This window comes from Canis aureus, chromosome 5, assembly GCF_053574225.1.
Source record: "Canis aureus isolate CA01 chromosome 5, VMU_Caureus_v.1.0, whole genome shotgun sequence".
NCBI classification, from domain to species: domain Eukaryota; kingdom Metazoa; phylum Chordata; class Mammalia; order Carnivora; family Canidae; genus Canis; species Canis aureus.
In genome coordinates this window covers 41,612,576-41,636,550 of record NC_135615.1, presented here as the reverse complement: position 1 = coordinate 41,636,550, position 23,975 = coordinate 41,612,576, and the positions used below count along the sequence as shown (strand labels likewise).

Here is a 23,975-nt window from a genome sequence, read left to right as displayed (position 1 = left end):
TATTACAATTTTTAACAAATTTCCTGGAGCCATTGCTGATCTAATCCTATCTCTGACAATTCCTTTACTGTCATTCTTTAACAATTGCTGACACAAGACCCCAAGTCAAACAATTTAACTGCAACTGCTATATCTTAACTTACTAAAGCAGAAAAGTGGTCTGATATTTTAAAAACAGATTCTGAACAGGAATTTAAAAGATGCCTCTATAATCTATAAGTAACATTAAAATTGAACTACCCAAAGTATCTTAAACTGTATAACGGGACAAACACTATGCTAATAATATGAAACTGCATTTCCTTTTTCTAAAACGGTCTTTCCCATACTCCAGGTTTTTCTGGATTCAGTTTGGTCTTTCCAGCAACAGCACACAGACTTTCATCCTATGAAATAACCACCCTAAATACGTTTCATGCACCATTAGCTGGAAATCATTTGGATTTGAAGTAAAACCACTCTCTTATCCATCAAGACCAAGAAATGCATCACAACATTAGAAAATATCACATTACAACATCTGACTTATTTCCATTAGAGAGTTACATTAGTTCATTACATTTTATGGTTATTTCACAAGTAGATTTAACTCTTAAAGACACAAATTAGAATATATCCACCTATCATTACAAGTTATACCGGAGTCAGTAGGTCAAAAAGCTATTTCTTATTCTAATCTTCAAAGAAATATAAAACCATTTAATACTGGGGGGGGGGGGGGGGGGGGCATATAGGAACTATCCACTACTTGGAAGGCAATACAATTACTTAGCAAAATATTAAAACCTTGTGTCTCTTCCATAAATATAACCCTATCTAGACTGAATTAACTTCACTTAAATACTACATCGTTACCCTTTTCTATTTTTAGTAAGTTCAATCTTGATTATCTAAGCTAATGGAGGGCAGATGACAGCACTATATTCGGTTTCAGAGGTGTGCTGGCTAGATAAACATGAAAACAGATACATACTCAAACAAAAAGAATACAATCTCAAAAGTAGACATTTGAGAGTTGATATCTTCATGACATTTTAGACAATAAATGAGTCTATGTAAACTAGAGAAAAATATAATGCCTCAGGTTAAAATACCAAAAAAGCATTTATTTAAAGAAATACCACAATAATTCTATTTCTAAAATTTTAAGATAACCCTTTTTTTCTCCTCAGGGAGAGAAAATCCAAGTATTCCACTTACGTATTAATTGTCACTTTCTAGATTCTCTCCTAGGCATCATTTCTGGGGGAAACTGCTCAGAAATATATATACATACATTTACACTTCTTGGCAATATGGATCAATGAAAATAAATTTCGCTCACTCTATATATTAAGACTTCAAATTTCATATCCCATAAAGACATTACTAAATTCTCAAGAGACAAAGGCATGTAAGAACTACCCTGCTGAATCCTAGTTTTACATGTATGGTTTTTTTCCTATCACCATCTAAATTCCCATTCTGAATTTCTGTACTAATTATATTACCACTGCTTCTGGACAAAGATGCTAACATATGGATGTTCTCTTTAGCTCCCATTTTCCTATACAATGAAACTAAGAACTGGTTTTTAAGCAAAACTCATATATAATATCGATACTAACACAGAAACAGCAACCTCTACATTCTTTACCTGGAGGTGTGGAGGGCCCATGGGTGGAGGAATCCCTCCTGGAGGAGGCATTGGCGGCATATTAGGATCAAAAGGAGGGCGTCCAAAAGGGGGCCGAGGTGGTGGTGGAGGGCCTCGCATCATACCAAATGGTGGAGGAGGTCGCATAAGAGGTGGTGGGCCTCGCATCACTGCATTTGGTGGGGGAGCCGGGCCTCGGAACCTCAAGGCCTGCTGTTGAGCCATCCTGTGTGAGAAAGCAATGCATAAATTTTTCCTTCTCAAAATTATAAAATGTAGCTACTGATCTCTAATTAAAATCAAATTTAAAAGGCCCTTAAAAGCAAGTGGAGTTGTAAAGTCCTCATTTTGCAATCATCATGGCAAAAAGTACACTGGTAAGAATGATCAATGGTCACCAAATCTGGGAGGAACTTTGGATACGGATGATATTTGGATGGTCTTAAGACATTTCCCCACATGCTATTTACAGTTGCAGGATAGGATGAAGAAACACTACATATTAAGGAAACTGGGCAACATCCTGACCAAGTGATCAAAATTACTATCATCTAAAATGGATAAATGGATACCATGTGACTGAGAGGGATACAGTATCACCTATTACAGGCAAGAATGTATAACCTCAATATAATAATGAGGAGATATTAGACAAACACGCGTGATCCCGGAGTCAGAGGATTGAGTCCCGCATCGGGCTCCTTGCATGGAGCCTGCATCTCCCTCTCCCTATGTCTCTGTGTCTCTCATGAATAAATGAATAAAATTTTATTAAAAAAAAAATTATGAAGTCGGATAACTGTGTTGTAGTTAAGAGAGTATCTCAATTCTTAGAAAATAGACACTTAAGTACTTAGGGGTAAAGGGCCATAGTATATGTATCTTACTTTCAAATGGTTCAGACTAACAAAGAGCATGCATACATGCAAATTATATAGCAGAAGAGAGAAAATATTAACAATAGGTGATTACCTTCATTTTTGGAAATTCTTGAAATTACTTCCAAATACAAAGTTTTTACAGGAGAGGTGGGCAGTGGCTTCAGAGATCACAAGTATTCTTTAACTAAATGAAAAGCCTTTTGCTACACTGCACCCCACTCCATCCTTCAAACTCTAGCTAAACACCTTGGTTTTCTCCATGGCACTTCAACAGATAGGTAGTAACATCTAACGTAGTATTATCCACCTCTTCTTACAAGTGCTTTTTCAAAAAATTACTAACTCTGCTTACTCTATGTCAGGCAGTGCTCTAAGCTCTTTTTAAGTGATTTAACCACCATAATAACCCTATGACGTAAGACACTAGAGTTGACCCTTGAACAACACAGGTTTTAACTGCGCAGGTCCACTTACAGGCAAATGTTTTTCACTAAATTCAGTACGGTACTAACTTATAGTCTCCTCCTTATGATTTTCTTTTCTCTAGCTAACTTTATTGTAAGAATACAGTATACAATACATATAACATACAAAACATGTGTTAATCAATTGCTTATGTTATGGATAAGGCTTCCAGACAAGAACAGGCTATTAATGGATGAGTTTTGGGGGGAGTCAAAAGTTCTGCTTGAATTTTCAAATTGCATGGGGGCTGGGGGTCAGCATCCCTATCACCCACCCACATTGTTCAAAGCTCAACTGCATGATCAACCTCATTTTAAAGATGAGGACATTAAGACACAGAAAAGGTAAGTATCACTTGCCCAAGACCTCACAGCTGGTTCAGCAGTAAAACTAGGATTTGAACACAGGCAATTGGCTCTTAAACACTACGCCCTGTTGTCTACATAAGGCCCTTTAGAGCAGAAATTAGGTCTGTCCCGCTACCCTGTATATTCCTAGCACACAGGTCTGCACACGGTAGGTCTCAGTATGTGTGCAATCAACCGATGAATACCTAGGTGATATCCTACACAAGCTACCTTACAAGTAGGTTATGCAGAATATTCTAAAAACTATTTTTAAGGTAATTCGCCTTATTTTTCTCAGTAGCTACTCTCTCTCCTTTACACATGAAATTTACATTTCTGTGCTCACAAGATTACTAGTTACATTCCTTATGTATATTTGAAAATAATAATTTTTATACTCTCCTCACCAAGCTCTTCCAACTTTTCTGCATTTTTCAACCTTCTGCTTAAGATTATCCTTTGAACTTTCTAAATTTTCCACACTGTAGGTCAACTGTCACAAAAAAATCCTAAGAATCAATATGCCTTCCATGAGAACGCCAGGATTATAAATAAACACATCCAAGAATTATTATACCAAGTGTATTTAACCAAAATTGCAAATGATTGTACACTCAAGGTTACAAAGTATGAGGTAAAAATAGTGACTACAAAAAAGCAGCAATGATTGTATCAGAATAATTAGTCTTCTTCAAACCATAGGCACCCCCCCAAAGACAGCCATTGTTACTGAAGAAAATCTTAACCTTTGGGCAGAAAAATATTAAAAGCCAAGGAAAGATACTCTGTTTCAGCACTGAGTTAAAAATGCACCTTAATCTTCTGATTTCCTTTGAGTCTGCCTCTCCCTTTTTGAAAAATTTACAGTAATTCTTTCTTTAGAATTTCACTTCCTAGTTAACAGCTTGAAGTTAAGCGTTTAGGCTCTAGAATCACAGAAAAGTCAAATCAGGGCTCTGCTTCTTGTTGTGAGGCTCGTTACATAATTTCTGAGCTTGAGTATACTCAGATGTAAATTAGCAGGGGAAGAGAAATAAAACCTATCTCCTATCTCTCTGTTCAATGAGATAATCCCTGTGAAACATTTAGGATAGTATCCGGTACACAGTAATCGACTTTATCATTACTTTCGTTCCCCTATAAAACCTAGCACAGTGCACTACTTGAAAAGACACTTCACTGGCAATTTGACTAAACAACTTAGCTATCAAGTCTGCCACTAAAAATGGTGACAAGATTCACAGAATTTCCCCCATCAACAGCCTAAAGTTGGCATCTTCTGATTCAGATCTGTATGACACACGTGCAGAGCTCTTTATACCAGTTTCATCCCAACAACCTTACTAGAAACTGCGAGGAAAACATGAGCTAAAAAGTACTTGGAGCGACACCTAGCAGTTAAGTCTTCACTAAGTATTAGCTAGTATTACTGTGGCTATAACATTAGTATATAGGAAGATGAGTAGGTGTTAAACGGTATTAATATTAGAACGTTAGCTTCACTATAGCGTTAGCTATATTGCCATAGCTATATTATATATTGCCATAGCTATATAATAGCTATATTACTATAATTACTATTACCAGACTCCCTATAACTGACCCCTCTGTAACCTGACCTCTCTATAGACTCCAGTCTTCTTTTTTGATCAAATACTTGAACAGTTCATTACCTTGAAGCCTCTGCCTGGCATGCTTTTCCCCAGATGTTTACATAACTGGCTCATTATTCTGTCTCAGTTCAAACGTTACCTCAAACTCTTTTCCCATCCCAAACCTCTCCCAATCCCTCTGGCTCATTACTCAATGTGAATTTTCAATTATGATAAATGCTATAGAGCAATTCCTCACTTGTTTACTTCTGTATTATCTCTACCCACTAGTATATAATTTCCTTTTAGTGTACTGCCGCAACCCAGTGCCCAGGATGATACTTGTTCAAGCATTACTCCTTTAATGAGAGTGAAAACTGGATACTTCTTATATACTAGGCAAGTTATATGGACAGTATTTTTTTTTTTTAATATGGACAGTATTTATACCAACTCATTTATACTCAGACAACCAGTAAGGTTAAGTTTGGCACCACTGAAACTATGACACAAAAAAATAACTTGTTTAAAGCAGCTAGCCAGGGATAGCACCAGTGTACTCTTATGCACATTGTACAGTTGGGGAAATTGAGATTGCAAGTACCTTGTTGTAAGATGTAAAGCATTAATAGGTAAACAAAGCCCTCAGATAAAGGATCTACAGAAATAGGACTCTACAGAAGTTTTGTTAATGGTCCTCAAACATGAAGGGATAGGTGGCATTTGAATCTCTGAATAAATTCTATCTACTGTGGGTTACTGGCATCCCTACCACTTTCAATCCTTTTGGAAAACAGAAGGCTTCTTATATGAATAAAAAAATAGCTTTTTTTTCCGCAAAAGAACAAATGTATTTCCCTACAAGTATTCTATCCAGATATGCAACGCCCTCTGTAGTGAAGACAACACTGCAAGTACTTTAATAGAAGGGGCAAAAATAGAGAGGTGCTACTGGTATATGGGAATCAAATTAAGTGGTAGGGCTGTAAAGAGACCTAGACCCTGCCAATTACTCGGTGACCCTGCAAAAGGCTCTTCACACTTGCAGGCTGATCATCTGATGAGATTAGTTTAATTTAGAATTTAGATCAGTCGTAAGTAGCATGGAAGCTCCTTGAGGACAAAAGGTTTCTAGTCTGGTTCAAGAGACTCTAATGCCAGCAGGTACCTAGGTCAATGACTGTCACAGAGCACACACAAAATATAGGTCCAATAAGGAAACCATCTCTAAATTTCCTATATTATTTACCATACATCCATTGAATACCTTATTTGCCAGGCACTACTACAGACAGAACATGATATACATTAAGAATACAAATACAAAAACTAAGGCTCAATTTCTACCATCAAAGAAGCCACATAAATAGATAATCTCTTAAACCATGAGAAATGCTAAAATAAATTATTTTATTTACATGAAATAGTTTTTACAATACGCTCTGGAAGCAACTTCCAACCCAAGAGGCCAAGGTATAAAATATACGCAAGAGAACACCTAATTTAAAACCCTATTCAAGTCAGTTTTACAACAATATCTAGGCTACTATTAATAAAATCTAAAAGGGGGCAGCCCCAGTGGCGCAGCGGTTTGGCGCCGCCTGCAGCCTGGGGTGTAATCCTGGAGACCTGGGATCGACTCCCACGTCGGGCTCCCTGCATGGAGCCTGCTTCTCCCTCTGCCTGTGTCTCTGCCTCTCTCTCTCTGTGTCAATGAATAAATAAATAAAATCTTTAAAAAAAAAATAAAAAAGTCTAAAAGGCTACTCATTGTGAAGCTCTAAAATGCAAAGTAATGTTCCCAATATAACTAGCTAAGTAACTATTCTCTTGAGAGCACAATCAGGAATAAACGTTCCATCACTAATACTGAACCACCCTGACAATGCACTTTGATCACTCATTACTAAAGTGTACCTAAGGGGGGGGGGGGAGGGGCCACTGGATGGCTCAGCGGTGGAGCGTCAGCCTTTGGCTCAGGTCGTGATCCCCCAGGTCTTGGGATGGAGTCCTGCATCAGGCTCCACACAGGGAGCCTGTTTCTCCCTCCACCTGTCTCTCTGCCTCTCATGAATAAATAAATTAAATCTTTAAAAAATAAAGTGTACATATGGGGTTTAAAGGATTTGAAATTCATCTCTGAAAGAAAACAAGATTTTATTCCTGTCAAACAAGGATTTTTGTGTGTGACAATTCATAATTTAGAAAATTTTTTTCTCCTGAAAACTTGAGTAACAATACCCATTTCTTTATACAATTTCATCTTGAACTCCAGACAATGCTAAAGAGTCCTCATAACCTACACTGCTCTTTTTCATTTCCAGACGCTGACAATGGCACAATTCAGAATGAGAGCTGAACATCTGAAATGACATTTTCCCCCATGCAAGGGGGCTTAAAAAAAAAAAAAAAAAATGTACCGAACATACATAAAGCTCCGTCCCTCTGGTCCTCAAAAATCGCTGACTAAAGAATTTTACTTTATCAAGACACTTTACGGAACCACATCTTAATCGCAGATTCCAGAGGAGGAAAGGTCACTTGCACTCTTCAGGGCAATGGCGTAAGCAAAAGTATGGAAGAGCGATCCAGACTGCAGGCTCGGGAGCCCGCCCGCCTGGGTTCGAGCCACTTCCTGGAGCCACGATCCCACCTATGCGGCCTCGTCCCACTTCCTCGACCTCTGCGAGGTGCAGTTTCCTCACCTGTAAGATGGGCAAGTAACTTAACTGGAGAGGACTCTGGTCTGTGGCCTGCAGAATGACAATAGCAACTACTCCAAAGGCGCACAGAAGCAGCACGTAACAAACGGCTGCGGCTACCGCTGTGGTTCACGCCGCCGCCCGGAGAAGCGCAGCGGGGGGGAAAGGAAGGAAACACACAGGAAGTTCAGAAAAGCAAGCGACGTGGGGGACGAAGGTTCGGGGCAGACGCGGAGACCCCGCGGGCCGCGGAGGGCGTGGGCAAGGCTGGGCCAGGAGGGGCCGGGGGGTCCCGGGAGCTGAGCGCGGGGGGAGGGGGGCCGAGGGGGGACGCCCGGCCCGCCGCGGTGCGGAGCCCGGAGGGAGGCTGAGGGGGGCTGAGGAGGGCTGACGGGGGCTGACGGGGGCTGACGGGGGCTGACGGGGGCTGACCGGGGCCGACCGGGGCCGAGGCGGAGGCGGCACGCGGCTGAGGCGGCGGCGCCGCAAGGCGGGAACGCCGGGCCCCGCCCGGAGGCCGCAGGCCGCAGCCCGCGAGGGGCGCCGCGGCCCCGCGGAAGCGTCGGGCAGCGCCGGCCCAAGGCGCGGGAGGCCGCGGCCCAGCCCCGGCCCGGCTCTCTCATTCAAGCCACCTTCCCCTTCCCCCTTCGCCAGCCCCATGCGGTCCTGGCCCCGAGCCGCCGCGGCTCCTCCGCCCACCCCCCCACCGCGGACCTCCGCGCCGCAGGCGGAGCCCCTGGGACTCCCCCGTGCTGAAATGTAAGAGGGGGCAGCGCCCCTTACCTGAGCTCCCCCGGGTTGAATCGCTCACCGTCCCCCCCGTCCCCGCCACGCTCCGCCATTACAGAGGGCCGCGTTCATCCACCCGCCGACTGAGCGTCCCCTATTGGCCGGACGCGTCGTCAATCCCGTGCGAGCGAGGCGGAGAGCGCAGAGATCCGTGAGCTGATTGGTGCAGCTTCCCATCAATCCTCGGGCTGAGGGCGGTACCCGCCTCACGATTGGCGGACGGGCCCGCCGACTTTGAAAGCGGTATCCAGACAGCCCGGTGATTGGTCACTCGGAGGCTTTATGGGAAATGAGACGGGCGCGACGAGGAACCGCCGGCGCCCTCTCGCGGCAAGCAGGACGAGGTCCTCCCGCGGACCGCCGGCTGCGGTAGCCACGTGTCTGCCGGCTTCCAGGAAAGCCAGCTCTGAAGCCATGTTGGCCCCCTCCTAGCAATACTGGCCCCGCGGAGCCCCTTTCCGTGGCGAGAGCCAATCAAACCCCGACCCGGGCCGCGCCCACACCGATCACGGCGCGGCTGTGGCAAGAGGCGTCTCCCGGCTTTTCCGAGTCGGGCGCTGCGGCCCGCGCGGTCGGCGCTAGACGGCGAGCTCGGAAGCGCGTCCTCGCGAGCAGCCCGGCGGGCGGGCGGGCGGGCGGGGTGCGCGGGTCGCGGAGACGGCCAGCCTCTGCTCGCGTTGCTCCCTACGGAGCATCCGTCCCTCAACCTCGAGGCACGCCTGTCCGAAATCCGCGCACCCTGATTCCCGGAGGCAATTCTGCTCATTCCTCTTTTTGTTAAAGGTGGGGAAAACCTGAAAGACGAATCTTTAGGCTCGGGTATCGTAGGCGTAATGAAGATGACCCCTAACCAAACAGTATCGAACCCATCAAAATATTTAAATAATAACATCTTTTTTTTTTTTTTTTTTTTTTCAAAATAATGGATCCTTTTTACTCAGACCTAACCGCCTGCAGCAGGCCCGGCCCTCGGGACTTGACGCGCTCTCCGACGTCTGCGAACACGGGCAGGCGGGAACCGGGAGGAGCCGCAGCCGCTAAATGCAACGGAGGTGCGGACGAGTCCCGAAACTTCTCAGAACTAGTAAGTGGCCAATAAAAAAAAAAAAAAAAAAAAAAAAAAAAAAAAAAAAAAACAATAAAAAATAAATTAAAAAAAAATATGTTAGTAAATTGAACACCAATAAAAAATAAATTAAAAAAAAAAAAAAAGAACTAGTAAGTGGCACAGCGTGACCTTAAACCCAAAGCAGGGTGGCCGCAAAGCCCCCATTCTTAAGGACCGTATCCAAGAAAATTGAAAACGTGACACCCACACAAAAACATGTGCTAAGTGTTTATAGCAGCGTTATCCAGAATAGCCAAAAAAGTAAAGTCACCCAAATGTCCAATCAGCAAGTAACGAGTGGATTTAAAAAGGAAAAAAAAAAGTGCTATATCCATACAAAGGAATATTAGTCATGAAAAGGAAGTACTGATACATGCTACAACATAGATGAACCATGAAAACATTTTGCTAAGTGGGGGAAGAAAAAAAAAAAAAAACAGAAAAAGCTACGTATTGTATGATTCCCTTTATATTAACTGCCTGGGATAGACAAATCCAAACAGACAAAGTAGATTAGTGGCTTCCAGGGGGTGAAGGGAGTGACTGCCAATTGGTATGGGATTACTTTTCGGATAGGATGAATATGTTCTGGAATTAGTGATGAGTGTTGCACAATTTGGTAATATACTAAAATGCGTTGAACTGTAGAGGGTTTTTTTTTAAAGCTTTTTTTTATTTATTTATTCATGACAGAGAGAGAGGCAGAGACACAGGCAGAGGGAGAAGCAGGGAGCCCGATGTAGGACTCCATCCCAGGTCTCCAGGATCATGCCCTGGGCAGAAGGCAGGCGCTAAACTGCTGAGCCACCCAGGCTGCCCTGAACTGTACAGTTTTAAGGATAAAGTTTATTTTATGTGAATTATATTATAATAAACACTTGCTATACTGAACCCCACTAAAATATTCAAAATCAATTAAGTATGATAAAATGTAATCAGGGCTGAACAGAGTTTTGAGGTGATCAGTTGGTGAAAGAAAGAATGGTTTAAATTTCACTACAGGGGGATCCCTGGGTGGCTCAGCGGTTTAGCGCCTGCCTTTGGCCCAGGGCGCGATCCTGGAGTCCCGGGATTGAGTCCCATGTCGGGCTCCCGGTGCATGGAGCCTGCTTCTCCCTCTGCCTGTGTCTCTGGCTCTCTCTCTCTCCCTCTCTCTCTCTCTGTCTTATCATGAATAAATAAATAAATAAATCTTTAAAAATAAATAAACTTCACTACATATGTGACATTCAAACAAACTGGAGTCTAAGAGTGAGAGGTTAGGTCTCTTTTTCAACATCAGTATGCATTCCCAAATCCTGGCAAACTATTCTGAGATTAATACTGGTATAGATGGCTGACAACAAACTAATCCCCGTGGCTGGGGGAGAAATAAAACACCTCAAAATAGTTATCTTCTAGAAAGCAAATCACTGGCTTGTACAAAAAGTGAAAACAAACTATCAGCTTGAATGAATGGACGAAACTCTTTGCAGTTGTAATGAAAATTTTATCCTTTGCTAGTTTTATTACTTATATCTACATATAGACATTTAGATTTTTATATCTTATTGTATTATCTTCTTTTTAGATTTTAGAGCAGGCATACATACATATGTATATATATGGTATATATACATGATTATACATGTATAATCATTTCATTTTTTCATTGCCACAACTTATTCACATAAACTTGAGCTTGAAATTCAGTTATTTTGCACTCAATAGTTACAAAAATCATACTGCAAATATCTGATCTTTGCAGACCAAATGCACATTCCAATAGTCAAAGCTTGATGAGCCAGGATACTAAAACTGTGCCTATCTACACAGAACAGAAAAACAAATACCACCTTTGCCCAATTGGCAGCAATTGAATTATGGACCCTAAAACTTACTATATCAAAATGAGGTAAAGAGACGGTGTTTGTTTAAGACTAATTAGTATCAAGGCTTTAAGTTTTAGCTATGAAGCTAAAACTTCTTCAGAAGTGATCTTGAAAAATGGTTCCAATGCAGAATCAGGCTTTTCTTTTTAATAACTACCATTTTTAAGCACCATCTTAAACCTATGGTGGGTACTTTGCATGCACTGTCTTTAATCTCCTCAACAGCCCTGCAAGGCAGACCTGCTGTCACCATTTTACATATGGAAAAACTGAGGGAGCACATAACTGGCTCGAAGTGACATGCACACAGCTAATAAGAAGTGAAGCTATGGGATCCCTGGGTGGCGCAGCGGTTTAGCACCTGCCTTTGGCCCAGGGCGCGATCCTGGAGACCCGGGATCGAATCCCACGTCGGGCTCCCGGTGCATGGAGCCTGCTTCTCCCTCTGCCTGTGTCTCTGCCTCTCTCTCTCTCTCTGTGACTATCATAAATAAATAAAAATTAAAAAAAAAAAAAGAAGTGAAGCTAGGATTCAAGCACAGATTTATGTCACACCAAAACCAATTGGGTACTGCTAAATCCCACATCTCACCCAAACCACAAAGATAGCATAGCTAATATATCATTTCTTCCTCTTTCATCTAGACTGAAATACTTTGAAAGGACTCTATTTTCTTCACTGAATCCCCAAGTCCTGGTAGAGTGTTCATTTACCTATAAAGCAATACTATCCACTGTGCTGTGCAGCTATATTGTTCCTTCCTGGAAATACTTGTCTTTGAAACACTGAAAGAGAAGTCAGAAATGGAGATACACTTGCTGACTACCTAAGAGGCCAGATAGACAGCAGTTGCTAACAGGTTTTCGAGTAAATGAGAACAGGGTTCTCATACTGGCTCTAACTAACTACTGGCTGTGTAATCCTGGGCAAATTACTTGACTTCCCACAGCTTCAGCTTCTTTATGTGGAAAAGAAAGAGTTGCTGTGAGGTTTTATAAATAACCATTTGCCATGGCCTAGGCAACAATTGACAAGCCTCAATAAAATTTGTTAACCGAGTTGCTCTAGGGCATTTTGCTAGCTAATGCTTCACCTAAATGTTTAAGATCAAGATAGTCTTTAGCTTTGTCACCCATACATGTGAAAACAGTGAGCTCTCAGCCAAGATACTAGAACAATATTAGTCTCTGAATAGTAAACATCACACTAAATCAACATAAGGATCAGAGCAGAAAATCATCATAGCAGCTTACCTGTGCCTTTTTTCACTCAGGTAACTCCTTATCTGTATTAGTTATCTATTTCTGGGTATAACAAATTGCCCCACAATTTAACAGCTTAAGGCAACAAAATTTACTATTTCACAGTTTCCTTGGGTCAGGAGTCCAGGCGCAGCCCCTGGCTGTAAGTCTCTTGTCAGATGGCAGTCAGGCTGGCAGCCAAGATGGAAGACTCACCTGAAGTTTAAGGATCTGCTTCTAAACGCTCTCATCTGGTTGTTGGCATGTGTTACTTCCTTGCAGGTTCTTAACAACTGAGGATACACCCATGGGTCTCTCCATGGGGCTGATGACAATGTGGCAGTTTGCCTCTCCTAGCATAAGCAATCTTAAGAAAGAGAGAAGGAAAGGGAGAGAGAAAGAGAAATAGAAAGAGGAAAGGAGGGGGAGAGAGAGAAAAAGAGAATGCCTAAAACAGAAGCCACAGACTTTAGTAGCCCAATGTTGGCAGTGAAATTTCATCACTTCTACACATATCCTGTTCATCAGAACCGGGTCAGTAAGTCAGTCCAGCTCACACTCAAGGGGAGATTACCCAAGAGTTGAAAACCAGTAGGCAGAGATCGCTGGGGGCCATCTGACCTGCTATGCCCATCTAGGTAATATCCTCTATTATATTCTTTTCCTATAGCACCCTTCATGTCTTTTAACATTCCAACCACTTGTTACTACATATTGTAACATGGAGCATTATGTAGATGACATTTTGCATATATTGTCTTATTTCTTTTCCTGTCAACTTTTTCTATTTTAATTCTGTAGTATTTTAAAGTAAATTATGAATATTGTAACATTCCACCACTAAGTACATCAGTATATATCTCTTAAAAAAAAAAAAAGACCCACAGTTTTCTGCATATCAAAAGTAACATTTTCGCACCTAACAAAATTAACAGTGATACCAAGTACATAGTCACATTTCCCCAACTGTCTCTGAGATGTCATTTTCAGCTGATTTGTCCAAATTAAGATCCAATTCAGAACCATTTGATGCATCTGGTTGCTATGTTGCTTAAGTCGCTTTTGATCTAGAAGAGTTCCTTTTATCAGGATGCTGACTTGCTGAAGATACCAGGCCAGTTCCACCTGCTGGATTTCTCTGATTCCTCCTTTTAACCCTGGTATTTCTGTAAGCTGGAAATTAGATGTGAAGACTTGGTTAGATATAAACTGAACGTTTTTATGAAGAAAATTTCATAAGTAGTATTGTTTATTTCAGTTATAACACACCAAGAAGTCCACGCATATCTGATTATCCCACCCTTGATAATGCTGAGATTGACACTGGATTACAGTAATGACAGTTACATCCTTCCACTGTAATTAGAATACTATCTGCACTATTAATAGTTACATATGGACTGTAGTTAGAAACCAGGGCTATTTCTGATAAAATTGGATGAGGTCACCCTATCTATCAACTGTTAACTTAAATGGTTTAGTGGTGTTTAGTGGTTTTGTCTTTTCCTAAATCAATGTTCTCCTCAGGGGGTGGCAAAATAATAAGTTTCTAATTATGTTACCTTCTACATTTACCGGCTAACAATTCTGTAAATTGGAGATTTCCTTGAACAACAGCAGCTATTTAGTAACTATAAAATACGGTTTCTATTTTAAAAAGTGGATAAATGCTTAATTCTTTCCCTTCATTTATGAACTCTCAAAATAAAAAGGTGATTTGATAGCCATCCCAACTAGAGACAAATTTGGTTTTTTCTGACTCCTTTCTTTAAGCTTTAGCATGGACTCATGGGTTTTCAATAGATTCAATCCATTTCAATTAACTAAAATCAATCATCATTCTTGATGCTCAAATTTCCATGAATTATCCATTTGTTCTTCACAAGGATCTTCTAAGTAAGTTATCATTACTATCCCTTTTTACATATCAAGAAACTGGGACAAAGAGAAGTTAAGTAACTAACAAGTGAAGTAGCTAAAGTGGCTCAGATTGTCACTTCAATGTCCAATTGAATGTAGTCTCCAAGAGAGTAGGGACTGAATCCATGTTTTTTTCAACTCAACTTGTTTCTCTTGAATGTAGCTCACTGCCAGTCAATAAATAAGTTAACAAGCAAATTCACGAATTGTTTATCATCTCTAGTTGACAACAAAAAGCATTCTAATACCTACTGAAGACTTTCAGATTAAATAATGTAATACCTGGGATTAGGTTCAAAATAAACAAGAGTAGGGAGCTGCAAGTCAGGGGAGAGGATTACAGATGAAACAAGGCTCACTGCATGTTGAGAATTGCTGAAGGTGGGTCATAGGTAGATGAGAGTTTATGATACTATCCTCTCTATTCTTTAATATTTGGAATTTTCCATTAACAAAGAAAATATTCTAAGCCTTTGAGACGTTGCAATGTAGGGAACTACATAAAACTGTTTAAACTGATACACAGCAAAATGTATCTGCCTACATTTCCAGTCTGTAGTCTGACAAAAAATAAGAAAGGAAAGTAAACAGGGCACCTGGGTGTGTCAGTGGGCTAAGCATCGGACTCTTGATTTCGGTTCAGGTCTTGGTCTCAGGATCCTGAGATGGAGCCCCATATGCGGAATCTGCCCTCAGCAGGGAATCTGCTTCAGATTCTCTCTCTCCCTCTCCCGCTATCTCTCCCTCTGCTCACACCCTTCCTCACTCTCTCAAATAAATAAGTCTTTTTTTTTTTTAATATTTTTTTTCAATTTTTTATTTATTTATGATAGTCACAGAGAGAGAGAGAGAGGCAGAGACACAGGCAGAGGGAGAAGCAGGCTCCATGCACCGGGAGCCCGACGTGGGATTCGATCCCGGGTCTCCAGGATCGCGCCCTGGGCCAAAGGCAGGCGCCAAACCGCTGCGCCACCCAGGGATCCCAATAAGTCTTTAAAAACAGAAAGAAAGTAAAGTGAACTGATGATACCAACTATCCCAACACCAGCTAAATTAGATAAAGAGTAAGGTAGTCATACCTTATAGTCATAGATGGTAACTACATTCAACATAGTGAGCATTGCATAACATATAAAGCTGTCAAATCACTATATTGTGCACCTGAAACTAGTGTAACGTTATATGTCAGCTATACTTAAATTGTAAATTAAAAAATTTTTAAAGAGAGCATCCTATAAAATGGATTAAGAGAAATCTCATGTTTGACTTTTTTGTTGGAAAGCTGACAACAATGGTATGTGTACTATTGTTTAAATGCCAAAATTTAGAGAAAATCTGATCACTACAAAGGAAAGGGGGAAAGAGACCTGTGAATCTCTCTTCTAGAAGAAAAGAGATTCTCAAGACAAGGACTTATCCCTGGTGACCAAGGTCAGGAGCCAGATAAAAAGATACCAGGTCACAAAACACCCTGGGTTACAAACATATCCATTAAAAAATATTGTTTCTAACAAATGTAGAAAGAATGAAGAAAAACAAAAGAATACTACAGTAATTATGCTCTAGGCAGGTTCTTCTGATGTGTGCTAAAATTAGTGGATGAAACTATAGAGAGAAACAGGATATTTGGCAGAGGCTCAAAATATCTCCACCCAAAAGTTATAAAATACTGTGATGGTTTTAAGATACATCAATGAATTCTTTGATACTCCTCCCTCCAAAAGATGGAGCTCAATGTCCCCTTCCTTGAGTGTAGGTTGACATAGTGACTTACTCTACCTAATATTGTTTACACTTAACGGTGGAGAAATCTGGCACACACCATCTCAACCAAGTGCTGCAGGATAATATCTTCAGTGACAGCATGCACTTCTGATACCATGTGATAAGAAGGGCTCTTCACTTCTGTGTCATTCTTCCCTGAGATCCATAACAGCAGTCTAAACCCAAGGAAACATCAAACATACAAATTGAGGGACATTCTACAAAATACCTGATCAATACTCTTCAAAGATGTGTAAGTCATGAAAGAAAGGTAAGGACTGAGAAACTGTCACCAATTTAAGGCAACAAAGGAAATGTGACAACTAAATGAAACATGGTATCTTGGATTGCATCCCAGAACAGGAAAAGGACACTAGTGGAAAAAACTGATGAACTCTCAATAAAGCTTGTAGTTCACTTAGTATTGTACCTCTTAGTTTTGATAAATGTACTATGGTTATGTAATCTGTTAACATTAGGGGAAACTAGATGCAGAGTATCTCTGTGCTAACTTTGCGTCTCCTGCATAAATCTGGAATTATTTCAAAATAAAAAATTTTTCAAAATATATCATCAGCTTGCAGAAAGCTAGCTTTCAATGATGCCAACTAAGTGCAGAGGATAAAAACCACAGTCATTTTGTGATGTATACCTTAGTTCGTCCATGAAATGAGAGGATGGGACAAGATGCTTATCCAATGATAAGGGCAAGCAGTGCAAAATGTCCCTAGAAAAAGCTTCAGCTACATGAGTGCCAAGTGACCTCCAAAGGTACCCTTGACCTTGGGAAATACTTGTGGTTAAGGATTGTACTCCTAGCTTTACAGTCTCCCAGGTAGATTTCGTTGGCAAAATAAGACCAAAACCGAAGTCAGTAACACTCACTTTAAACTGAGCACAGAAAGATCCATCTCCATAAACCAGAATGCCAGTTTATTTATGGAGAATTACAATAGTCAGGTGAGCAAGATGACCCTGTCCTCTCCATGGGCAGACTTAACAAAGCTAGCAAAATTACCAGAAAACAGCTCAATGAGACTGGAAGCAGAACAAGGGCAGTAAGTTATTTTATTTGAATTTTTAATAACATTGGGTCATGAAAGCTTGATAATTCACTGTTCCAAATAGAGATATATACCCTCCATTTAGACCATCTGTGTCTGCCCTTGCATTGGGGAACTCTTTGCCCTACACAAGAACCTCTTCTTCCCATGTATATCTAACCCTACTTCCCTAACTAGAAGGAAATTTTAAAGAGTTGTGTTCTTTTCTATTCTGCTCTATAGAAAACAAATAGAGAGGAAGCCATTTTTACCATCAGCGTCATTGGTTGATTCAGTCAATAGACAACAAATGGTTGATGAGCTCGTGAATTTGTAGACTCTTAAGATAATTCCATGGACCACCTGGGATCTGTGAGCCACAGAGTGGAGTATACTGCTTCAAGACAACCATGTCTGTTTTATTTCCACAATTTTTCCCTAGTAGGATTCCATGTGATTACTTAGGCCTTCACTTACTAAATGATAATCACATTCCCTAAGATTACCCTAATTTGGATTTGTCTTGGAATAGTCACCCACTTATGTGCAAGTTTTTGATTCTTTAACACAGATGACTAGATCTAAGTCCACTGTATATGCATTTTATTAGTTTAACTCAGTATTTTGGACTTGTCCCAAAATATTCAATGACACATTTGCAATAACTTGGTTATTAACACAAACAGTTAATCAAATCCATTGTGTAAAGTAAATAGCATTTCTTTTACTGGATTAGTGGGAGGGAGCCTTCCTCTTCCTTATTATTATTAACAATAATCATGTCTTATGGCTCATTCCAGCTCCAAAATCATACTATTAAAATTTTTTTGTTTCTCAAAATTAAAATGACATTATCTCAGGAATCCTCATTGAAAGATAATATTTAAGACTCTTCTATTACAATTGCTTTGTATACTACCTGTCATTTACAATTTCTCCAATTGTAATTTTGAGAAGTTACAAAAGAACTTTATTGGAGAGCTGAAAGCAATCTCTGACATCATCTGGCCGAACATTCTTTGTCTCCAGATAAGGAAACTTTCTCTTGGTCACATATCCAGTTAGTGGCAGAGACAGGACTAGAACCCAGGTCTCCGTGATCTTGTATTCCTTCGTGAAATCTGACTGAACGCTCTCTTTCTTAAAATCTATGAAACTCAATGTCTGCAGTACGTCATTATGCATCCCACCGGTCCTGGGACAGAGTGAGTTAATAACTTTTTATTGCTAACATAATAACTCATTGTTTTAGAAGTTACTTGAACTCTTCTCCATTACACAAAATGTATCAGACCAAGTGTTCTAATTTTGGATTCAGAAGATGATTAACTTGTCCATCTGGCAAGTCCATTCATGTGTCCATTGAGCAAATATTTAATGGATGCTCATTTTGTGTGAGAAATTATCTTAGTTACTAAAGGTGCAAGAGGCATTATCCATGGAGTACACAGTCTAGAAGAGGGGGTAGATTAACCAAATCTTAGTCAAGACAAATGACTAGTATTTACAAAGGGATTACTATATGCAGGTATTTTACATGGAACTTCTCATGGAACTCCTCATGACAATAATACATGGCAGCTACTTATTATCCCCACTTCACAGATGAGAATTAGAAAGGTTAACTGAATTGCCCAAACTCCTACGTATAAGTGGGCCACTCAGTCAATTCTACATGACTCTGTCTGCTCCAAACATTTATGCCATACTGCTTAGAACTCAGAAACACAGAATGGGGGACTATATTTGGAGGAAAACTCCTCTGTGGAGGTGGAAACTGAGGCAGCAAAAAGGACTAGGAAAGGATGCATTAGGGACAGTGATTTGGAAGCTATTTTAGGAACTACATTTAGGACCAATGTGCCAGGGGGTGGCAGGGGGCAGGCTGGAAAGGTGGGTGAGGTTATATTCTACTCTGGAGGTGATAAATGATTTAAAAGTTTCAGGTGGGGGAGTGACAGGATCATATGTGCTTCTTAAAATGATCACTTGGACTATAGGGAGAATAAGGAGTTAAAATAGAGCAGGACTGAAGTTAGGGAGACAGTATTTACCATGATGAGACTTTGAGCTGAGATAATGACAGCAAGATTGAGAAGAGATCATAGGTTCAGGAACTATTTAAACTATGGTACCTGGGTGGCTCAGTTGGTTAAGCATCTGATTTTTGATTTTGGCTCCCTGGGTCATGAGATTGAGTCCCACATCAGACTCCACACTAGGTGTGGGCCTGTTTGGGATTCTCTCTCTCCCTCCTCCTCTGCACCCCCCACCCCCACCACAAAAGATAAAATCAACAAAACTTAGGTGATGGATTGGATTGCAGTGTGGGACAGGTGAAGTTTTAGGCAACATTAGGATTTCTGACTTGGGCAGCTTGGGTAATACATAGGGATAAATTCTCCAACCTTACAGATCAAGTATAGAGTACAGTAAGTATATATATATATATATACACACACACACACACACACAGTGCAGGACAGATGTATATTCTAAATAGACCTGGTTTTAGACTTTTATTTATTATATTCAAATTGCTAATGAAATCTGTTATTACCAGATACTGTAGGATTTCTAGAACAAAATAGAAAACAGTGGAAATTAAGTAATTGAGTCACAGCCCAGTCACTTACACCACAACATCAAAACTTCATGCCCTTTTAGTTAAGAAGTTTCCAGAACTGCCATGACAGGTTACAGGTCGCTTTATAGAAGAATTTGTCAGGCCAAAGTAATAGCACTAAAAAGTAAATAATAAAGCAAATAACTATTAGTGGAATTCACTGTTAGTGAAATGACACATTCATTCATTCAAGAAATTTCATAGCCTCTCTAATCTGTACCAGTCTGACACTGGGACGCGGTAATAGATATAATGAGACCCAACTCCTGCTGTTAAGGATCTTGTGGTCTAAGGAGGAAGACTAAGAAGCAAAAATTGCAAAACATATGATAAGATCTCCAGCAAGGATTAGCTCAGATCCTGGGAAGCCCAGCAGAAAAGCAGGAGTCCCAGCCCTGTGGGCAGTTGGCCCTTCCTTCTTGAGGTCAGGCCAGCTCCTCCATAGGAAATGTATGATTTCCTTAGGCACAGATGGTGTGGGAGGGCATTTCAGATTGCAGAAAAGCATGGGGTGAAAGAAGGACATTTTGACTTAAGTCACCATTTTGTCCAGAGGGTGTTTCAATGCTGCAATATTGAGAAGTAAACAATAAATGTACAAGGACTGCTACAGACTCTCCATCACAAGCCTGCCTGGTTTTGAATCCTGCATCTGCCCTCTATTGGCTGTGTATTTTGGGACAATTGATTTCAGTCTTTGTGCAAAAAGTTTCCCACCTGAAAATGGAAGTAATAATTATATCTCTGCAAAGAATTATTGTAAGGGTTAAATAAATGTAACCCTATTTGAAATGTTTAGAACAGAGTTCACAGTAAGTGCTCAATAAACAGTAGCTATTACCATTACTATAAATACGATTTTATTCTTTTTACTTGATCTCCACTCATTATATTTATCTCCTCATGTCTGGATCTTTCTCTCTGTTTTACCTAGCTCTCTCTGTTGCATAAAAGGCTCTCAACTTTCTCAGAGGTAACTAAGAAATAAATACAACCTACTAGTCTGATGTCCGATTTATAATGGGTATTTCTGGGAAAAATAACCAATACAAATTAAAACTAAAAATGGCCATGACTGCATGTGCTAAGATGTGGTTGTTGACTAAAAGTTGACTGAAGATCAAATCGCCTGGGCGGCTCAGTCAGTGAAGCATCTGACTCTTGGTTTTGGCTCAGTTCATGACCCCACAGTCCTGATCTAAGGGTCATAATCTCAGAGGGTCATAGGATTGAGCCCCATGTTGAGCTCCATGCTCAGCAGAGAGTTTGCTTCTCTCCCTCTGCCCCTACCCTGCTAAAATTAAATAAATAAATAAATAATCGATCTCTTTTATATATTTTTTATTGGAGTTCGATTTGCCAATATCGAACTCATCCCGTCAAGAGCCCCCCTCAGTGCCCATCAATCAATCTCTTTTAAAAATTGACTGATCGAATCATCAGATGCATATTTGCAAAATCTGTTTCAGAAAAGTTGGATCTGGTAGAAACAACAGTCACTGAAGAACCCTCACAAAAACAATCTAAAAACTGGTAAAATTTGATACAGGCAAAACTGCAGGATGATTCAGATCTGCGCTCTGAAATTTAAATGAACACTTAATTCTGCCAGAAAGACAGGGTTATTACTTTACTATTATTATTTATTGTTATTACCTTAGTAAATAAAAAATCTACAGCAAAACTTATAAAAATGTTTTATAATGTAGAAAATTGCTCCATAAATTTGTTGATGTTTGGAGGGGAGGTTATTATTTGTTGGAGTTTATTGGAAGTTATTGCGGCTATTGGTGTTTGCCCTTGAAAAAGCTTTCTCAATGAACATGCAATAATGTTGGTATAATTTTGATTCGATGTCAAAGTGCGCTAAGATCCAAGAGTTGGGATGGGCATATAGATCAAGGGGTGTATGTGTATGTGCGTGTATGTGCACATGCAGTTGTGTAGGAGAAAGGAAAAAAACAAAGGCAGCACAGGGCACTAGGTGGCTCACTCCGTTGAGTGTCTGACTTGATTTTGGCTCAGGTCCTGATCTCAGGGTCCTGAGATCGAGCCCCACCTCTGGCTCTGCATTCAGGAGGTAGGCTGCTTGAGATTCTCTCTCCCACTCCCTCTGCCCCTCCCCACCTCGAATGAATGAATGAATGAATGAATGAATGAATGAATAAATAAATAAATAAATAAATAAATAAATAAATAAATAAATCTATCTTTAAAAAAAAAAGACAGCATGGCTTCAGAGAGGGAACAGCATGCAGAATATCCCCCATGCCACTAAGGAATCTCATGTCATCGTAACTGATGGGCCAAAGACAAAGCAGGGCCCAGGCTTCAGGATCAGGCCCTCTGAAGAAGGGTTCCCCCACTCACCACCTCCACAAACCTCAGCTCCTGCAACAGAAAATGAAAATAGCAGTCATATTCACCTCCTCAGGTTATTCTGAAGACCCCCTCCCCCTGCCCTGGAGATAAGGCCCTCGGGCAGGTGCCTGGCATGCAGTCAGGCCTCAATATAGATGTTAGCCATTGTTATTTTTTTTTATTCGACTTTTCGAGTGTGTATGTGCTCCTCAAAGTTGCTCATCCAGCTGGCAGTCAGCTTGATGAGTAACTTCTGAGCAGGGCCTTCAGATCATATTTCCAGGCCCCTCAGCCCCATTTCCAAGACCTCAGCACAATGCCATGCTTATCATATGATCCTGGGGATGTTGAGCCGTATCTTGAATGCACAGTAAAGAGAGAAATAAAAGGGGAGAAATAAAGGGCATTGGGGTCGGGGCTGTTAGACATATGGGGTACATCAAAGGGATGTCAGGCAGATGGTGAGCAGGGGAGCAGCTCAGGGCAGGAAAAACACCTGGGGAACATGTACTAATTAGCTGACAGGTGGGTCAAGGCCTGGAGGAGGTGGGAAGCAGTATGTTGTTTATTCCCTGGAATCAGAGACTGCCCGAGGCCAGATTCCCTAATACCCCTACTCCTCCTGACTGAGTTAGTAAGAGCAGTTGCAGAGAACCGTTGGAAAGACCAACTCTTAGTTCAGATTCATTAGTTAAAAGTAAGAACAAGTTAAGAGTTCTTCTACTTCACCTTGAAGAAGCCCCAGGCCAGATGCAGGGAGACTTTGCTGACAGGTTTGATAACTGGGCCTTTCAAGAAAGGCTGGGAGCCACTGTGGCCTCAGCCAGCACTCCACTTCCTCCCGTCCTCTCTTCCCCGAAACTAAAATACAGCTTCCAAAGGCAGCTCGGTGCCCTCCCAGTCGCTGTGGCTTCCTCAAGCCACGACACGCTCTCTCTTTTATGAGGCTGCGGGGCTGTAATTCTCATCCCCTGACATTTATGGGAGGCTTCATATTAGCAAAAGGCTTTACAGCCATTTTTATGAGGAATGCCTCCCTGAGACCTGTCAGGTATAATCACCCAGACTGAGCAGAAGGAAAGAGAGCCAAGAAGCACCAGTGCATGGCCCTCACCTGCCGGCCCATAAGGAGCGAGGGTCGCAGGCTGCAAATGCCACTTCTCTTCAATCGCATGTCAGGGCCAATTTCTTTTGCCCTCATAGCCTCGGCAACTCTCATCATCTTCCACCTGCAGCCCATCTCCTTGTCTTGCAGATGCAACTCCCAAAGGCACCTCGGGCCTATTCATTTGTGTCCATCTCAACAGCATCATTCTGGCCCAGCCTGACCCCCGCACAGCCCCCTCTGGCTCTACCTCCTAGTCTTGTTCGTGGTCCTACACAGGGACATTATTATCCACAGAGGAGACAAAGTATGTTTACCTATTAGATGTTCACTTATTTACTTGACATGTACCTTTGTAAACTTTCTGGTACTTCTGGAAATATCTTTATTGATGTTCTATAGCAAATATGTTGCATCAAAACGAATGATCTTTTAGGGGTGCCTGGGTAGCCCAGCTGGTTAAGCATCCAACTCTTGATTTCAGCTCAGGTCTTGATCTCAGGGTCGTGAGCTCAAGCCCTGT

The 23,975-nt window shown here is 41.1% G+C and overlaps 1 protein-coding gene and 1 long non-coding RNA gene across 12 annotated transcripts in view; one reads left to right on the top strand and one right to left on the bottom strand.

Moving 5' to 3' along the window:
- The window catches only part of TCERG1 (transcription elongation regulator 1), a 63,818-nt gene extending 55,263 nt beyond the window's left edge, over positions 1–8,555 (bottom strand). For 5 of the 6 annotated variants that reach the window (XR_013379722.1, XM_077897726.1, XM_077897727.1 and 2 more), the window contains exons 1-2: positions 8,407–8,555; positions 1,637–1,862 (exon numbers count right to left, since the gene is read on the bottom strand). Coding sequence is in view for 5 of the 6 variants with exons in the window: in XM_077897726.1 (XP_077753852.1) it covers positions 1,637–1,862; positions 8,407–8,465 (285 nt within the window). In the remaining variant the exon portion in view is untranslated. Of the gene's footprint in view, positions 1–1,636; positions 1,863–7,626; positions 7,753–8,406 lie in introns of those variants that run through there. The other variant, XM_077897728.1, reaches the window with a different exon arrangement.
- Positions 7,631–23,975, top strand: part of LOC144314062 (uncharacterized) — a 38,975-nt gene continuing 22,630 nt past the window's right edge. For 2 of the 6 annotated variants that reach the window (XR_013379728.1, XR_013379726.1), the window contains exons 1-3: positions 8,695–9,195; positions 9,354–9,496; positions 18,390–18,565. This is a non-coding gene — a long non-coding RNA (uncharacterized LOC144314062). Of the gene's footprint in view, positions 7,841–8,470; positions 8,672–8,693; positions 9,196–9,353; positions 9,497–18,389; positions 18,566–20,920; positions 20,960–23,975 lie in introns of those variants that run through there. The other 4 variants (XR_013379727.1, XR_013379724.1, XR_013379725.1 and 1 more) reach the window with 4 other exon arrangements.